General features: G+C 51.0%; 1 protein-coding gene across 3 annotated transcripts; it reads right to left on the bottom strand.

Annotated features, from left to right (window-relative positions):
* Positions 1 to 223: 223 nt before the first annotated feature.
* SCHIP1 (schwannomin interacting protein 1) lies at positions 224 to 13,018 on the bottom strand. Of its 3 annotated transcripts, none has more exons than XM_075716291.1 (7): positions 12,941 to 13,018; positions 8,711 to 8,829; positions 5,378 to 5,495; positions 4,512 to 4,709; positions 3,819 to 3,942; positions 2,241 to 2,334; positions 224 to 275 (listed from the first exon to the last, which is right to left on the bottom strand). In XM_075716291.1, the coding sequence occupies exons 1-7, from the start codon at positions 13,016 to 13,018 to the stop codon at positions 224 to 226; spliced, it is 783 nt and encodes a 260-aa protein (XP_075572406.1). The 3 variants fall into 3 exon arrangements, with proteins under 3 accessions (XP_075572406.1, XP_075572407.1, XP_075572408.1); XM_075716292.1 differs by having other exon boundaries at positions 8,711 to 8,823; XM_075716293.1 differs by lacking the exon at positions 4,512 to 4,709.
* Between the last annotated feature and the right edge of the window lie 3,180 nt (positions 13,019 to 16,198).

Genomic DNA, 16,198 nt, shown 5'->3' with positions numbered 1-16,198 from the left:
ACTGTACATTTTTTTTTTGTAATAATATTATTAAAATGCCTGATATTTAGTGGCACGAGTAAAAAAATTAAAATAAATTAAGAAGCAGAGGCCAATCACCGGACATAAAGCTTCAGACATGGTCAATGACTAACACTGGTTTTCTTGTGCGCCACCGTGGACATCAGCGCTTGGACACACACAGAAGCAAAAGGAAATCTCGCTCGAGCTCTGCTCCCGGGGTTCATTTTGCCGGCATCTTCTCTGCCATGTGCTTCTGCTGACTTTCGGCGTGTCTGGGGGGAGGCAAGAAGCTGCGTTATTCCCTGCGCCGGGCCGGGGGGAGGTGGAAACCCAAACCGCGCGCAGGGCTGCACTCCAAGCCAGCGTCTGCGCCGCTCCGGCAGCGAACCAAAAATAACATTTTTTTTTTTTTTTCCGCCCCGAGGAAAAAACAAGCACCGGGAGAGGGATGTGCAGGCTCTGCCTGGGCTCCTTCCTGGCGGGAGGGGACCGGGAGGTGAGCGAAGGGAGAGGAAACCCTTCTCCGGAGCCGTTTTGGGTCAGCTGGGATCGTTTCCTCCCCTCCTACGGCGATGGCCGGCGCGTTCGCCCCCGAACAACGCCGGGATGGGGAGAGCCGGTGCCCCCCAACATGCACCAAAGCCCCCACCACGCCGACCAGCCTTCCCAATCATTTCATTTACCAAACCGCCATTAATTGCATCTAGGAAGCTTCGTTTCCCGAAGCACAGAAGGAGACAGAGATGCAAGTTGACCTTGGCCTTTGTCTACGGACCCAGCTCCACCCCCATCCCAAATCCCCCCCTTTCCGCACTTGCTCTTCGTTACGGGAAGCAGTGACGGTGCCTTGCAAGACTCAGAAGCGACAACCTGCCTGCCTGTCCCTGGGGCCACCACCCCCCGGGGCGGCAGGAGAACTGCTCCCCAAAGCCCTCATGGCCACCCCAGCTGGCAGGAATTTTTTCCAGGCCAAGCACCGTCAAATCTCAACCAGCTGCTATGCAGCACCGTGCTGTTTCAAAATAGAAACAAATTCAGGCCGTAGTTTTTGCAAGCTTAATGCTTCAGTTCTGAAACCGCGGTCCTCGTGCACTGACAATAACCACTATCATCTTTTTCAGCTTTTTTTCCCCCAAAGCTTTCAGTAGAATCATAGGATCATAGAATCGTTTAGGTTGGAGAAGACCTTTAAGATCATCCAGTCCAACCATTAACCTACACTACCAAGTCCACACTAAACCAATGAAGGGTAGACTAGGCTAAACCATGTCCCAAAGTGCCACATCTACCCGTTTTTTGAACAATTCCAGGGATGGGGACTCCACCACCTCTTAGCGTTTCTGCAGCGCATCACTGGTTAAAACGCCTCTTAAGCCTTGCTGCCCAGGAGATGAGTCCTTTAGGAAACCTGTCTATATTCTGCAAGGCCTTCTGTTTCATAGAATCATAGAATCATTTAGGTTGGAGAAGACCTTTAAGATCATCCAGTCCAACCATTAACCTACACTACCAAGTCTGCTCTAAGCCAGTCAAGGGTAGACCAGACTGAACCATGTCCCCAGGTGCCACCTCTGCCCGTTTTTTGAACATTTCCAGGGATGGGGACTCCACCACCTCTCTGGGCAGCCTGTTCCAATGCTTGACTACCCTTTCCATGAAGAAATTTTTCCTGATTTCCAACCTAAACCTCCCCTGGCGCAGTTTGAGCCCATTTCCTCTCGTCCTATCGCTAACTACATTTTGATCGGCTATTGAACATTTAAGAGATTCAGAAATTCTCCTGTCAAATTCTCCCAATGGCGAAGGCAGACTGGCTGTAGCTCACCCCAGTGGGAGGGGTGGGGTGACATGGGGAGCCCCTTGGATTTTCCTTGGATGCACTGGGGGTTTGCAGCATCGCTCCTCCCCAGGCTCTTTTCCGGCTTCGGAAAGGGAAACACCAATTCAAGAGCACGCACCAACACCTGCGTTTGGGGGAGCTCTTGAGAGCCGCTGACGGTCTCCAGAACGCAAGTGCCTTGATTTCTTGTTTTGGAGGAGAGCGCAGCGTCCTGCTCAGCCCTGCTCCCCTCTCGGCAGAGAAACGCGTGCCTTGCAGCCAGTGGCGTTACCTTCTACCTACCTTCGATGGCAAAGGCTTTCCTACTGAAATTCTGCTAAAAGAAAACCCCTATGGGCTGCCGACGGGGAGCTGGGACCTGCGAGAAGAGAGAAATACCCCGAGGAGCCTCCTTCACCTGGTCAGGTCCTCGATGTCCACCAGCATGGCGTCCTGCTCCGTGTGTAGCTCGTCCCGAATGAGCAGCAGCTGCACCAGCTCCTCGTTCAAGCCTGGTGCCGGGGAGAAAGGGCGTGAGTTTGCGATGTCCCGGGGAACGCCGGTTTGGGAGCCCGTACATCATCCTTCCCCTCCGCGTTACGCATAAGCTGGTGCGGAGAACCAGGAGGGACCTCCCCGAAGGACGCGTGTTTTCTAGCATAAACTGCAAGCCCCTTGCCACTGCATGCAAGCAGGTCCTCTCCTGAAATTGCTTAAAGCAGCAGCAAAAATAAAGGTGAATTTCTCACTGCTTGGAGTCCCGCTGGTTCAGCTTTCGCTCACTCGTGGGCAATAACCCTGAGCAAGAAAAAAGCTGCAAAAAGCGTCCGAGCCGCTCGCCCGGGCAGCCTCAGGTTTAGCTTTTTATTCCCTGCGGCAATGCAGAACACGCTGCCCACCCGTCCTGCTTTGGGGTTACTGTCCAAGCCAGCCCCTCTGCTCCAGAGGGATGTTTGTGACGCTGGATTCTTGCTCGGGGTTGGGTCAAAAGAGCGGGGAAAAGAAGAAAACAAAAAGAACCCTGTGAAAAATTAACCTGCCGGCACGGGCTCCCGGGAAGGCTGTACCTGCCCGTCGCTCACTGCCGGAGCTGCTTAAATACAGCGATCCCGGTTTAACGCCTCTTCGGTTTGGGAAGCGAGCTCGCTGTTAATGACATTAACACTCGTGCTCCCGTACCTGGGTGCTTTCTAAAGTGAGGCTAATTAATGAGTGGTTTTTTTTTTTTTTTGCCTTTGCGGCACAAAATAACAAATCACAACTCAATGGCGCAGCTCTGCAGCCTCAGCAGGGCTGCTTCCAGAAGGGACGCCAATTAACCAACACAAGTAGGGAAGGAGCAGCACAGCAGCTCCCAACCAACCTTTTTTTTTGACCTACAGCCACCAGATAAGTCTACTCCCAAAATTGTTAAGTAATTAATCAATTGGAAGATGGAGATCCCCTGGGGAAAAAAAAAAAAAAAACAACTGGATCTTTTGGAGAGAGCACAGACAGATGAGGCGGTGGGGCACCGTCTCTGCAGGCAACGCAAGGACCCATGAAACGCGTTGAAGCACTGCAAGAGTGGATTTACCCCGGGATGTTTGCTAAACTGGAAGGTTTCTCCACTTATGGATGCTTTTGATGCCATGGCACAGCGTCGCATGAAGACGCAGCCATAAAGCCATGAATGGCAGGTGCTTCCAGGACAGGCAGGCTTCCCAAGATTATTTTTACCCGACCAGGTTTTGAGTTACGAGTGGGGCATTAGGTGCTGCCACAATGCTACAATCCTCCTCTCTTACGCAGCCAAGCAAGAGCTTTAGGAGAAACTGAAAAAAAGGTAAGAAAAAGGCTGAAGGAGCCAAATCTGGAGAGAACTCCAGCTTCTGCGGTGCGCCTCATCCATATATTCATGTTATGATACATTTATCAACATTTCCATGTGTATCCTGGAGAACTGTTCTTACTTGAACGGAACATACCAAAGAATAATTAAACAAGTATCACTTACTTTCTATCTGTGAGTGGAGATCATTGACTATCACTTGTAGCTGCCCGATAGTCATGTCTCTTAGATCAGTGGGTTTTAAACTTCTCTTCATCAGGCATTCACTTATATGAGGCATATGTGGCAGCTGAAAAGAAATTTTCAATTTTTTACTGTTTTCTTCAAATTACTTGTATTCCTGAACGGTGGCAGTTTGCATTGCAGGTGTCCCCCTCTCACAAGCCTGCATTGAGGACCTCACTGAGAGGACCAAAATGAGCTGAAACATCTACACAATGTTTGACCCAAGTCTTCCGATCTACCAGCATCAGTGGTGGACTGACGCAAGGGGAGGTGAGGGCTATGGCGAGCAGCGTTGTACCAAGGCAGGAATGCTCCAGCTCGGGATGAGATGGGCTGAGCAGACTACGCCTTAAGGATGAGTAGCATCATGTCCTTGCCAGCCTCAAGGCAGTAACAACCTTCATGCTTCATCATCTCATTCCCTGCCTCCGTCCCACTCCCGTAATGCCACGATAAGACAACCCATGTTGACCCTTCAGCTCCTGACTGATGGTCCCCCTCTCCACTGCTCCTCTGCATGTCTACAAGCACCATGCACAAGCACTGCTGGCTGCTGTACGTGTCTGGACAAGCAGAAGCAAACAGCAAAAGGGTTGGTGTTACCCCCCACGCCGTCCCACGGCCCCCACTTACAAGATCCGCTACCGGCGATTTCTTCCTGTTCTGCTTTTCCACCTCGACCTGCATTTTGGCCATGGGCTTTGCCATAGCCAAGGCCATTTTGGCTTCAGCTTGGAGTTTCTTTTGCCTAGTGAGGAAGTCCATGTCGTCGAGGGACTCCGACTCTTCCTCCGTCGTGTCTCTGTCGGAGTAGGACGAGCTCTGCTTGCTCTAGGGAAGCAGACATGGAGCTGTTACAGCACCATTGCCCCAACCATGCCACAGCAAAGAAGTTTGCTGTTAACATATTTTCGTACACTTACAAGCGGTATCATTTCTACAGAAAAGGTGAAGAGCACAGATTTTTTTTTTTTTTTTTTTTAAATTTTAATCCACAAGATTATCTTTAAGAATCAGACTAATTCCCAGATAGGCCCCCTTGACTATTAATAGCAGCTCGAGCACTTCAAATGGAAAGAGGAGCCAACCAGCTCAATAGGTGTTGAAGGGACAGACTGGTTAAGCTGGAGGAAAACATCTGGGTCCGTGGTGTTATATTCACAAAGGAAGAGAGAGGAGAGGAAAGCTGGTGAGAGCTGATACCATGCCATATCCATTACTGCCCTGATAATTATCAGAGCCAAAAAGAAAAGGAGGAAGGAAGGAAGAAGGAACACCTTCACATGAAGGCATCTGCTCTACAGCAGCTCTGTGTGAGCCAGGGGCAATTTCCTATCGGCTCCTCAGCATCTCACTCTTCTTTTATTGAAGGCCGAAGATGCTGCTCTGGAGTTTAGTGTTGCTGTTTTAATAGGATCAACTCTTTATCAGCTTCCATTATGGATGGCCTCATGGTTTCCATGCTCCGGAGCCTCTGCGGGATGGGTTCTCGGACCTACCATGGGTGACAACGGCGTGTCCAGGCTGGTTTCTGTCTTGCTGTCATCGGCGTCGCTGTCCTTGTCGCTGCCGCTGTCATTCACGAAGCAAATCTGCAGGTTCATCCCACTTTGTAATCTGCGGGGGGAAAGGGAGAGGTGACACTGATGGGTTGTGCGGGAAGATGCTGGAACACTGTCAGCAGCGAGTCGTTCAGCTTTTGAAAGGATGCTGTTGTCCTGATGTTGTATCGGCCTCAGGAAAAATATAACCATTTTCACTTTTTTCCAAGAGGATGGTCGCCCCCCACCCAAAAGCCGAGCCAGGACCAGCAGCCTGCGGTGGCAGGGCACGGGCAACCTCCCGCTGCTGCCCAGCGCTGCCGTTTCTGAGCGGCAGTTCAACGTGGGACTGGAAACTCAGCAGCACCGTAATATGAATGCTTCTACCACCATCTATTGATGAACTTCAGAACTGCAGAGATACTGCAGGGCTTTTGTCATCACGGCTGGCTGGATTATTACATTAAATAAAATATTAGATATAAAGTATATGTAAAATATATTAAATATATTAATACATAAAATAGAAAAGGCATATTTTATATATAAATATATAAATACTATATGTAATATTATTATATTATATAAAAGAATGTGTTAATGATTGAAATTATTTATTCAGAAGGGTAATAAGCCTGTTAGTGGCCAAGAGGCACTACTGTACCGCAAGAGATTATTACTATGTCTCCTGGACCCTCTGCTCTATCGCCTGATTTGGACAGATTAAGACCACCCAAATTCACCTCCCCGGGAATTATTTTCTCCGGATGCAGTGGCTCAGGGAAGGGGCATCCCAGCGCAGGCTGAGAGAGGGAAAGCACTTCTACAGCTGAGAGCATCCCGGCTTTCGCTCACACAACAGTTAGCCTCCAAAGACATCTTTGTAGGAGGTCCAACAGGGCCAAGTGCCGGGTCCTGCACTTGGGTCACAACAACCCCATGCAACGCTCCCGGCTTGGGGAAGAGTGGCTGGAAGCTGCCTGGCTGAAAAGGACCTGGGGATGTTGGTGGACAGCGGCTGAACATGAGCCAGCTGTGTGCCCAGGTGGCCAAGGTGGCCAACAGCATCCTGGCTTGTGTCAGGAATGGTGTGGCCAGCAGGAGCAGGGAGGTGATTGTGCCCCCGTGCTCAGCGCTGGTGAGGCCGCACCTGGAATGCTGTGTCCAGTTTTGGGCCCCTCAGCACAGGAAGGACATTGGGGTGCTGGAGCGTGTCCAGGGAAGGGCAGCGGAGCTGGGGCAGGGTCTGGAGCACAGGGCTGGTGGGGAGCGGCTGAGGGAGCTGGGGGTGTTCAGCCTGGAGAAGAGGAGGCTGAGGGGAGACCTCATCGCTCTCTACAACTCCCTGAAAGGAGGGGGCAGGGAGGGGGGTCAGGCTCTTCTCCCATGGAGTTAGTGATAGGATGAGAGGAAATGGGTTCAAGCTGCGCCAGGGGAGGATTAGATTGGATATTGGGAAAAATTTCTTCATGGAAAGAGTGGCCAAGCACTGGAACAGGCTGCCCAGAGAGGTGGGCGAGTCCCCATCCCTGGAGGGGTTCAAAAAACGGGCAGAGGTGGCACTTTGGGACATGGTTTAGTGGGCATGGGGGTGTTGGGGTGATGGTTGGACTGATGATCTTAGAGGGCCTGTCCAACCTTAGCGATTCCTAGTTTTACGTATGATTCTATTCTACAATTCTGCACAAGCTTTTGAGCCATGGCGGACAGATGCGGGTACCCAAGCTGGGGAGCAGGATGCACCCTTGGCTCAGCTTCAAAACCGCATTGTGCAGAAAAGGCAGAGCAACTGCAAAACGTGGGTCTGCGACTCACGCGCCTTTCGAGAGCGTGACCCCAACGCCCGAAACCCAGCAATTTATGCTCTTTTTATTTCATACGCAAGCACGGTTTTATTTCATATGCAAGCACAAAAACGAGAGCAACGGTCCCGTAAAGGTTCCTGTAGGTCCTGTAGCAGGCAGCGTGCAACACTAATGCTTTGCCTGGACTATAAATGTTAACGAAACGCCAAAGCGTTCAGGTACAGCTGGTCATTTCTTGTGGCACAGCTGCCAAACCCTGCCGGGCAGCGTTAATTAGACCCGCACTATAATTACAAGCTAGCGGCTCCTGGTTTAGCTGTAACTACACAGAGCAAAACCGTTTTCCCTTTCAAATGACTTGCACTTCAATTTAATTTCACAGTGGTACCTCTCTGGTGTAATAACAGTATTCCTCCTGGCTTTATGCCTCTCTAAGAGTTTTTTCTTCTCCCACACCATGGCAACAGGTAGCTCTTCACTCCCAGTGTGGGAGGCGTTCGACGCTTTCCAAGCGCCACGGGTTACTCCCAGCAGCTGCATACATAAACAAGCCTTTCTGGAGTGTACTTGATGTAGAAATTTTAAAAATCAGAATAAGTGAGGTATCCGTGCTACGCAATGTCCCAGCCCCAGGGATGGAGCTGCGTCCAGCGAGCAGAGCCTGTGCGGAGCACGCGGACGCGGGCGGGAGGCAGGGAGCCACGCTAAAGCTCTTTTTTTCCATTCTTTGGTGCTTTCTGTGTGCGAGATTAATTGCAGCCCTGACTGCTCTCCACTGCCCTGCTGTCACCACGGCTGGCTATCAGCATCAGATCTGCTTCCAACGGGCTGCCACCTCCCGAGCCACTGAAGGAAGATGTACTTTCACAAAGCGGTGGGTTTTCACCAACCATCACCACGCTGCCTGACCCAGGACCGGTGGGACCGTCCTCGAGCCCTGCCCTGCTTAGCACATGCACACCTGGCATTAAACCTGACATTCAGGCGTCAAAATTCTCAATATTTTGCAACCCAACGTAAAGAACTCCTTGGAAAACAAAATGAATCAAGTATTTTCATGACAATAACTCCAGTTGTGCATTCGTGATACTGGTACCACCGGTCTTGGTCTGCCCAAGTCCAAAGGCAACGCTCAGTTCAGGACAGAGATCCTAAATGAAAACCTGAAGGAAACCTAACTCAGGAAAATTCACCTCATTTGCTTTATCCACCTGAGCATCCAAATATCTATTCTATACCGTTTTAACCTAATATTTTAGCATATTGTTTACAATTATTTACATAACAGACACCAATCGCGTTTGGAGCATAAGATGTTGTTCTAAACCAAGGAAAATTCAAGAATATGGCTGCAAGGAAAATTCAAGAATATGGCTGCAAGGAAAAACTCCCCTCTGAAGGGGAGGGTCTCAGGACATCCCATTGGAGGCATCTCACACTTTTCAGCCTCCGAAGAGGTTTTGGGCTGCGAGGCCGCCTGGCTTACCGGGAGGAGAGGCTCGGCTTGCCGCTCTTGCTGCAGCTGGTGTAGAGTCCCGGGCCATCGTCGAAGAAACTGCCCAGAGCCAACTTCTGCCTGATGGACTCACGCTCATTCTTCTGGGCCTGAAAGGGAAGGGCAACGAGAAAGGATGAAGCTGCCGGTCACGCCAGTCAGCAGGAAGGAGAGTTGTCCCACCAGCTCCACCGCCACACTCATGATGCCCAGCATCCCCCACGCTGTCTCCCATGCTTGGGTGGACCGCATGGCCCATCCCAACGTGGAAGCCCGTCTGCATCTCTCTCTCTCCACATATCGAGAGATAATATGCATCTATATACACACAGAGCTGGTGTACACATCTGATGGATACCTAATACGTACACTGATATCTGTACCTATAGCCATATACAGCCACCAAGACCACACTTGCACCATTAGCGTCTTCCGCTTCCCTGAGCAGCCTCCAAAACTACACAATCCTTCTGCCAACGTACTTAGGTGTGTATTTTTAACCATCGCCATCAAATTATCCACAGTTTTAAAAATGTATTTTTATATACATGGCTTTTTTGAATAAGGGCAAGCTACAAAGTGATTTGAAATTAATCACCGAACAATGATTACGGAGATGACTGTAATCAATGTGCAATAAATGAAAACCACAGATCTAGATTCAAAATTAGTACCAGTACTATCCTGGTGTCTGTCACTAATGGATTATGTGCCAGCGCTGACAACAAATTCATACAAGGCGGCAAGTTATTGATAGAAGGCGCATTTTGAAGCACTCGAACATTTCATTTTAAAATAACACACAATACCCGATCGAGAATACACAACAAAAGATAACATAGCAGGCAAGCATGGGCTGCTTCCACAGTGTTAATTAATGTAACTGTATTTCCCATATTTCACCTGTCTAATTAAAAATAAAGCACCTTTTTTTGACACAAGGAAGTGAGACATAACAAAACACAAACTATTACCTTAAAAGAGCTAATAATTTAATTCCAACTCCAGCACCGACTACCTACATTATGTTATCGCACTGCCCATTATATTGTCAGTCCCTTAACAAAATACATACTTCATTCGTAACCTAACTCCTTTTATTTAAAATATGTAAAATATGAAAAATAACCCCCATGGCATCAAGTGGTATTGAGTTTTCGGGTTCAGCTCCTGGTTTCGAGAGTTCTACCCAGACCACCCAGCTATGTGTTTCTACTTTATTTTTTCAGGTTTCAATAATTGATGCCTCAATCACACGGAGGCAGTTAGGTTTAGAAGGAAAAAAATAGCCAGCCCTGCCGGTGAAGGCAGCACAGTGAAAAAAAATAAGTAAAAAGGAGTCAGAAGTATTTTTTTAATAGACGGAAAACATCTCATGATGCACGTGGGCGTCTCCCCTGTGCGTGCATCCCTCAGTGCATCAGTGTCCCATGAAGTCATGGATACTCAGCCTCCCCGCTCTTCCTACTCAGATGACCCTCTCCCACATTTTCCCTTCTGATTTTCCTTGTGTTCTGACAGAAATCAGGAGCCCAAAGCGCATTTCCACCTCCTCCTGCCCGGCCAGGACAGCACATCCCACCCTCCACGCCAGCTGGGACCGCTCCCTCCCTCAGCAGCGCACCCACCTACCCTGTGTGTGCTGAAAACCACTCCTCTTCGCATTAAAATACACATAAATACAGGCACACTTTCACATATCCACCCCTTTCAGATGGGGCTGTCTCTCCAGATTTTTTAAAAAATTTTTGCTCCATTTCCCACCGAGACGGCAACGGCTCCCAGTTTGCCATCTGTACATTTAATCAACGTGCGATTTGTTTTCTCCACCAGGTCATTACTGAGGATACTAAATAACACTGCTCCCCCAGGACCGAGCTCAGAATATCCCGTTTTATAACCCAGACACAGGCTAATGACCGTAAAGAAATCAAGTGTCCTATTTGTTGTTATTATAAAATAGGGAACAGTTACTAAGAAATATAATATACCTAAGGGAACCGGACTTTAGGCTTTAGATAAATTACCCAACAGCTGCAGTATACATCCTGAGTTGGGTACTGAAAACTATAAATTGAGAAGGAAAATGGCAAGTGTTTTTTTTGCCTATCAAATATACTTACTTGGTATATAAAAAATAATGGCTCAAATACTCCAAATGCAAAGGTACTACCAAGAAACACATAAACCCATGTTATTTAGAAGTGTATTTTGACACTGCATCAAAAAATGTATGTATTTCTGAAAGAGGGGTCTGGCGTAGAGCTGAAGTCTGCTTCAGACGATTATTTGAAACAAAAGGCTGCTTTTTTATTTTGAAGGCAGAACAATTTTGGGCGGATGTTTTCCTTCTTACCGTTGACCTTCCAGTTCGGAAGGTCAATAGCAACCTTTGTTTAAGTACACGAATAACAACACAATGTCAGATTAGGGCTGTGACTGCCTACACATAAAACGCTTTACGCAACCGTTCCGGTAAAGGCAAATTGCCAGGAGAGGTTCAGCCTTTCCCCACAGCGGACTCAGCACACCGCTTCCCAGCCCCGTTGCCTGCTGGAATTATTGCTGTTTCTAAATCTATCGCAATCACCTTGCCGGTGTTTGCAGATTCTACTTGACCATTTGTGCTCTTCACCACCTGCCTCCCGACACAGGCTGGCAGCCAGCCCGTCCCCGACGTGCTGCAACACCCAAAAATGTCACATTTTTGGTGGAGAGCCTGAATTTCTCCAATAGATGCCTTCTTCCCACGCAACCCCATCCCGGGGGGGCACCCAGAGGTACCACTGATGCCAGAGGCCGTCCCTGACCAACCCAACGCAGGATGGAGAGTGGACGCCCACGGCAGTGGGCACAAGATTTCTGCGTTTTTTTTCTGGAAAAACTGAGCAAACTCCATACTGCATTATTTCTGTCCCTTAAGAATCATAGAAACATAGAATCGTTTAGGTTGGAAAAGACCTTTAAGATCATCCAGTCCAACCATTAACCTACACTACCAAGTCTACTCTAAACCAATCAAGGGTAGACTAGACTGAACCATGTCCCCAAGTGCCACCTCTGCCCATTTTTTGAACACTTCCAGGGATGGGGACTCCACCACCTCTCTGGGCAGCCTGTTCCAATGCTTGACCACCCTTTCCGTGAAGAAATTTTTCCTAATTTCCAACCTAAACCTCCCCTGGCGCAGCTTGAGCCCATTTCCTCTCGTCCTAAGAAGTAGCAGCTGGGCTGCACTTTTCACCACGGACCACTCTGCGTTATTTAGCATGCAGGCACCTGTACTAGCAGCCTCTACTCGTTACAGACACTGCCCGAAACGGCACGTAAAATTGCACACGGAAGGTTTATTTGGCTTGGAGGCGTAGCAGCGATTATGCCAGGCTCCTCGTCGTGCCCTGAGACCCCCAACCTTGGGTAGAGCAGCCAGCTCCTACTAATGGCTGCCGACGGCACTTCTGGAGTCGAACCGATGGGTACCAAATGCTAAGGCGCCTCCTTTTTGGAGAGGGAAGAGTCTAAGTGCACCGTGAATTTCATGTTAACGGGTGCCAGCAACACGTCGCCAGGACCCCATCCCAGCCGGGCAGTGCCGCTGCGATGCGAGGGGTTAAAACGCAGCGAGGCCGGCGGGGGCTGGATGCCGGGGCGTCCACAGGCACCAAACAGGGTGCGCAGCCGTGCCTGGCTCCGTCCGGGAGCGCCGGGACACGGCCAGGCCACCGCGGCTATTTTTGCCAGGGTCTGTCATTACCAGCCACGGACAATTACTATATTTAAAGTTCCAGACCCGTAGGCAGCGTCTTATTTTATCTCTGTAAAGTACAAGGGCTATTATTGGGTTTGCAAACAGAAATTGTAGCCAGCGAGCATTTGTTTTTATCTCCTTTTTCTTCACGGCAGAGTTGCCGGTAAATGCAAATCCAAGTCAAGCTTGCGTTACCTCCAGCCACGTGGCAAGTTGCCTTAAAACCCAGGGGTCTCGAGGTAGGGGAACACGTTTGGCAACGTCTCTTTACATTTTCTTTTATCATAAAGTGATACGGAAACGCAGAGGGAGGAAGGTTTGCTACCCTGCGCTGGCGCGTCGAACGCCACCGAGCGCTCCCCTGCGCCGGCACCCCAAACCCAGCGCCCTGGGAAGGCTTTGGGCAGCGTTTTGGCGCGTCCCCCTCCTGCCTGGACTCTTGGCAGACAAAAAGGCTCCTTTTTGTCCCTTACCTTTTTATAACTCCCCTCCCCAGCCGGCATGGCTGCTTTCCTGATGACGTCACCCATGCCATCACCCTCCCGACTCATCTCCTTCGCTCCCGGGTCCTCACGTGGCCGGTGCAATGCTCCCGCCGGGGCATCTCAGTCCTTCCTCCGCTCTTCAGCCGGCACCATGGGATCAAGTGCTCGCCCCCGGAGCCAAGACCTGCGGCAGCCCGCCGGCCCCTGGCTGGGATGCTTCCCCAGCCCCTCTCGCCTCCCGGCTGCTCCGGAGCACCTTGCTTTTCCCTAATAAAGTCAACGGCGGCGCCGGAGCCTCGGCCAGCTGATGAGAGGGAGGCGAGGGCTGCGCGGGCCAGGGAAGCCGCGTCCTCCTCCAGCCACTGCCAGCGCCGGATAAAAATAGCCCCGAGCCCTCACCGGCTACACAAGGGCAGGAAAAATCCCGGTGTCTGATGTCAAAAATCCGAGCCCGGCGGCGGCGTCACGGCCAGAGGCGGCAGGAGGAAGGGGCTTTCTCCCGGGGTTTTCACCGTGGAAGTTACCCTAATGAAATCCCAGCGGTCGGAGGAGCTGCCCACTGCCGGGGCAGTGATTCCGGGCAGAGCCGGAGCGGTCCGCAGCCCCGGCACGGCCGCTCGAGGCTGGGCAGTCACGGCAATGTCAACCACAAGATGAAATTTTCACTCTTTACACAAAAAAACCACCAGAAAGGACTCCAGGGAGCTATTTCCGGGCTAAACCAGCCTTTTCAGGTGCAAAAAAAAGTTTCTAGGAATTAACCAACAGAGCTCAAAAAGGCGTCCAGCCTTAACCTGGGGACCACTGCGCTGCCGGGTCACTGCTCCGGGGTGGCCGAGCATCCCAGCCCTGGCTCCCGGGGGGCTCTGCGGGCTTGGCAGCCCCCAAACCTGCCCCGCTTACAGCCCCGGCTCGTGCCTCCAAGCAGTCCTGCCCGGAGAATCAGGCTTCCCAAGGCAGCCGCTGCCTCCCAACCCCGCACAAATCCTGCTCAGCCCTTGCTGAGATCTCCTCTCCGTCGCGCCCGTCACGGTGTGCAACGTTTGCTCCGGATCAAGCTGCGGGTGGGCAGCGAGAGGCAGAGGTCACGCACGCGGGGTAGGCATTTCTGCAGGGAATCCTTAGAAAGAGGGAATTGAAGCCGCAATTTCTCAGTGGTCCTCAAAAGACGGCACGCCAGCGACGAAAGTACTGATTTCTGGTGCGACACAACTACGCTGCATGCTAGATTAATAATATTAATAGCCCTACAAAGTTTACGTACTTAAATGATATACCCAAGTCATGCTGACATCACTTCAGCTAAAATGCATATTTTAGTTAGATTACCAGCTTTAAGAACATACAGATCATGCATCACAGCGTTACTCTACTCTGAATTTTCAGGAAAAAACAGTAATGATAAACAGGACTGTCTAATTCCATGCTTGTCCCAGGACGCCGCTTTGTAACTGCAATTCCCAAATGAAACCAAGTCGTTCTCTGGATATTTAATTATTTTTAGTTCCCCTCCACCGCTGACTCATTGTGTCCTTTCCTGCCGTTGCTAAATTAACTTCCTCTCCTGGCCATGGGGATAGATCCTGACACAATAAATCGGGGCGGGGGGGGGAATGCCATAGCCCAAGAGGAAGGATGTGGTGGCCAGGAGCACCGGGCTGGGGGCTGAGCCTGCAATTTGCCACATGCTTCCCTCCCAAATCTGGGACAAGTCCCTGCATCAGCCTGCCCTCCCTAGTCGGAGGGGGACGTCCCCGTGCCTCCTCCCCGGCTGGCTGAGAGGGCGAGCGAGCCCCAGCCCGGTCCCGCTGTGCCCATGGTACCCAACGCGCGGCGGGGGGATGCTGCGTGAACACACGCTACGTGCAAGCCGCCCCTCTGCCAGCTGACATCGAGTCACCCCTAATAGTAGGAAGCGACACAGCCGACTGAAAATATATTTAGCAATTTTCACCCATGTTTTTTTTTAAAACGTTTTATTCCGCGTTTCAGGCCAGCTCGCCTCTGCCCTGCCCTCCGAGCCGGGATGCTCCAGGACTGGCCTCACGGAGCAGCAGCCCCTGAGCGCATCCCACAGAGCTGGGCTCGCTCTCCGGTGAAAACCCCGCTCCCAGCAGCCGCCCCATTCAAGGCAAGAGGAGAAAACCAAACCTGGTTCCAAAGCAGGGCTGGGAGCCCCTGCACCCCTGTAACCATTGCTGGAGGCATATTTGGATGCCCTTCTTGGTGGCCAGGACCAGACCCGAGCCTGCGCTCCTGGGAGGGCCATCTCCCCACTAGCAGAGAAAAGGCCGATTTAAACTGGAGATCAAAACCATAAGACATATGAATTTTATGGAAGACACATGAATTTTGTGGTTGTCTCAGCGCAGGGACCAAACCCTTTGGTGTTCAGCCCCTTCCCCACCTGATGCAAAAGGCCACCGCGGGCGGACAGGCAGCACCGCTGCCTGCACCGGACTGCCCGACAAACACCGGCAACCGGCCCTCGGGCAACCGGCCTCCGCTTGAAACACACACACATCATATAGTGTACGTAGAGGGTTTAAATAAATAAAAAAGCCATGACGGGGGCTACGCTGTCAGGTATGCTCCATGTTGGCATCGCTAGCCAAGGACTCCTCACACGTCAGATCACATCGGGAGGAAACGGGCCACCGCCACGGCTCCTCCAACAGCCAACGGCAATGCTGGCACGGGGGAGAGGCGGCCACGGCCACCTCAGCCAGGTTTGCTTTTTATAGCATGAAGGGAAAGCTCCGAACGGGCGTATCTGGAGCAGGTCAGCCGGGGTGGCCGTACGGCAGGAGCCAACGGACCCAACGCCACGGGGAACACACCGGCCAGGGACGGCAGTACTCAAGTCATCCTTAAGCACGGTGAGGAAATAGGACACATCAAGTTTTAGGTGCTTTAAACACGCACCGATTGCTTATGGGCGAGCAAGCAGCTAAATTTAACTCTACTGTGCATACGTAACGCTCGCTTGGGTCAACGAAAAACCCCCTCAACGCTGTTGGGGCGTACTCCATTGGGGGAGAAAACCACCACTCCCCTTTCTGTTGGCGATCAGCTCCCACACGCCGCTGGCTATCGAGTTAGTAGATGAACACCCAAAATTCCCAGGGAAGTTCAATGAAAGCACTCCGAGCACCCTTCCTGCCAACCGGTGTTCGTGGCCACGGGATGCTCAGGCCAGGGTATTGAGTTGACTTCCAGGTTCGTAGAAACCTCAAGTTGCCAGAA

This window comes from Pelecanus crispus, chromosome 9, assembly GCF_030463565.1.
Source record: "Pelecanus crispus isolate bPelCri1 chromosome 9, bPelCri1.pri, whole genome shotgun sequence".
NCBI classification, from domain to species: domain Eukaryota; kingdom Metazoa; phylum Chordata; class Aves; order Pelecaniformes; family Pelecanidae; genus Pelecanus; species Pelecanus crispus.
The sequence above is the reverse complement of the archived record's forward strand: the minus strand, read 5'-3'. Positions and strand labels throughout refer to the sequence as shown.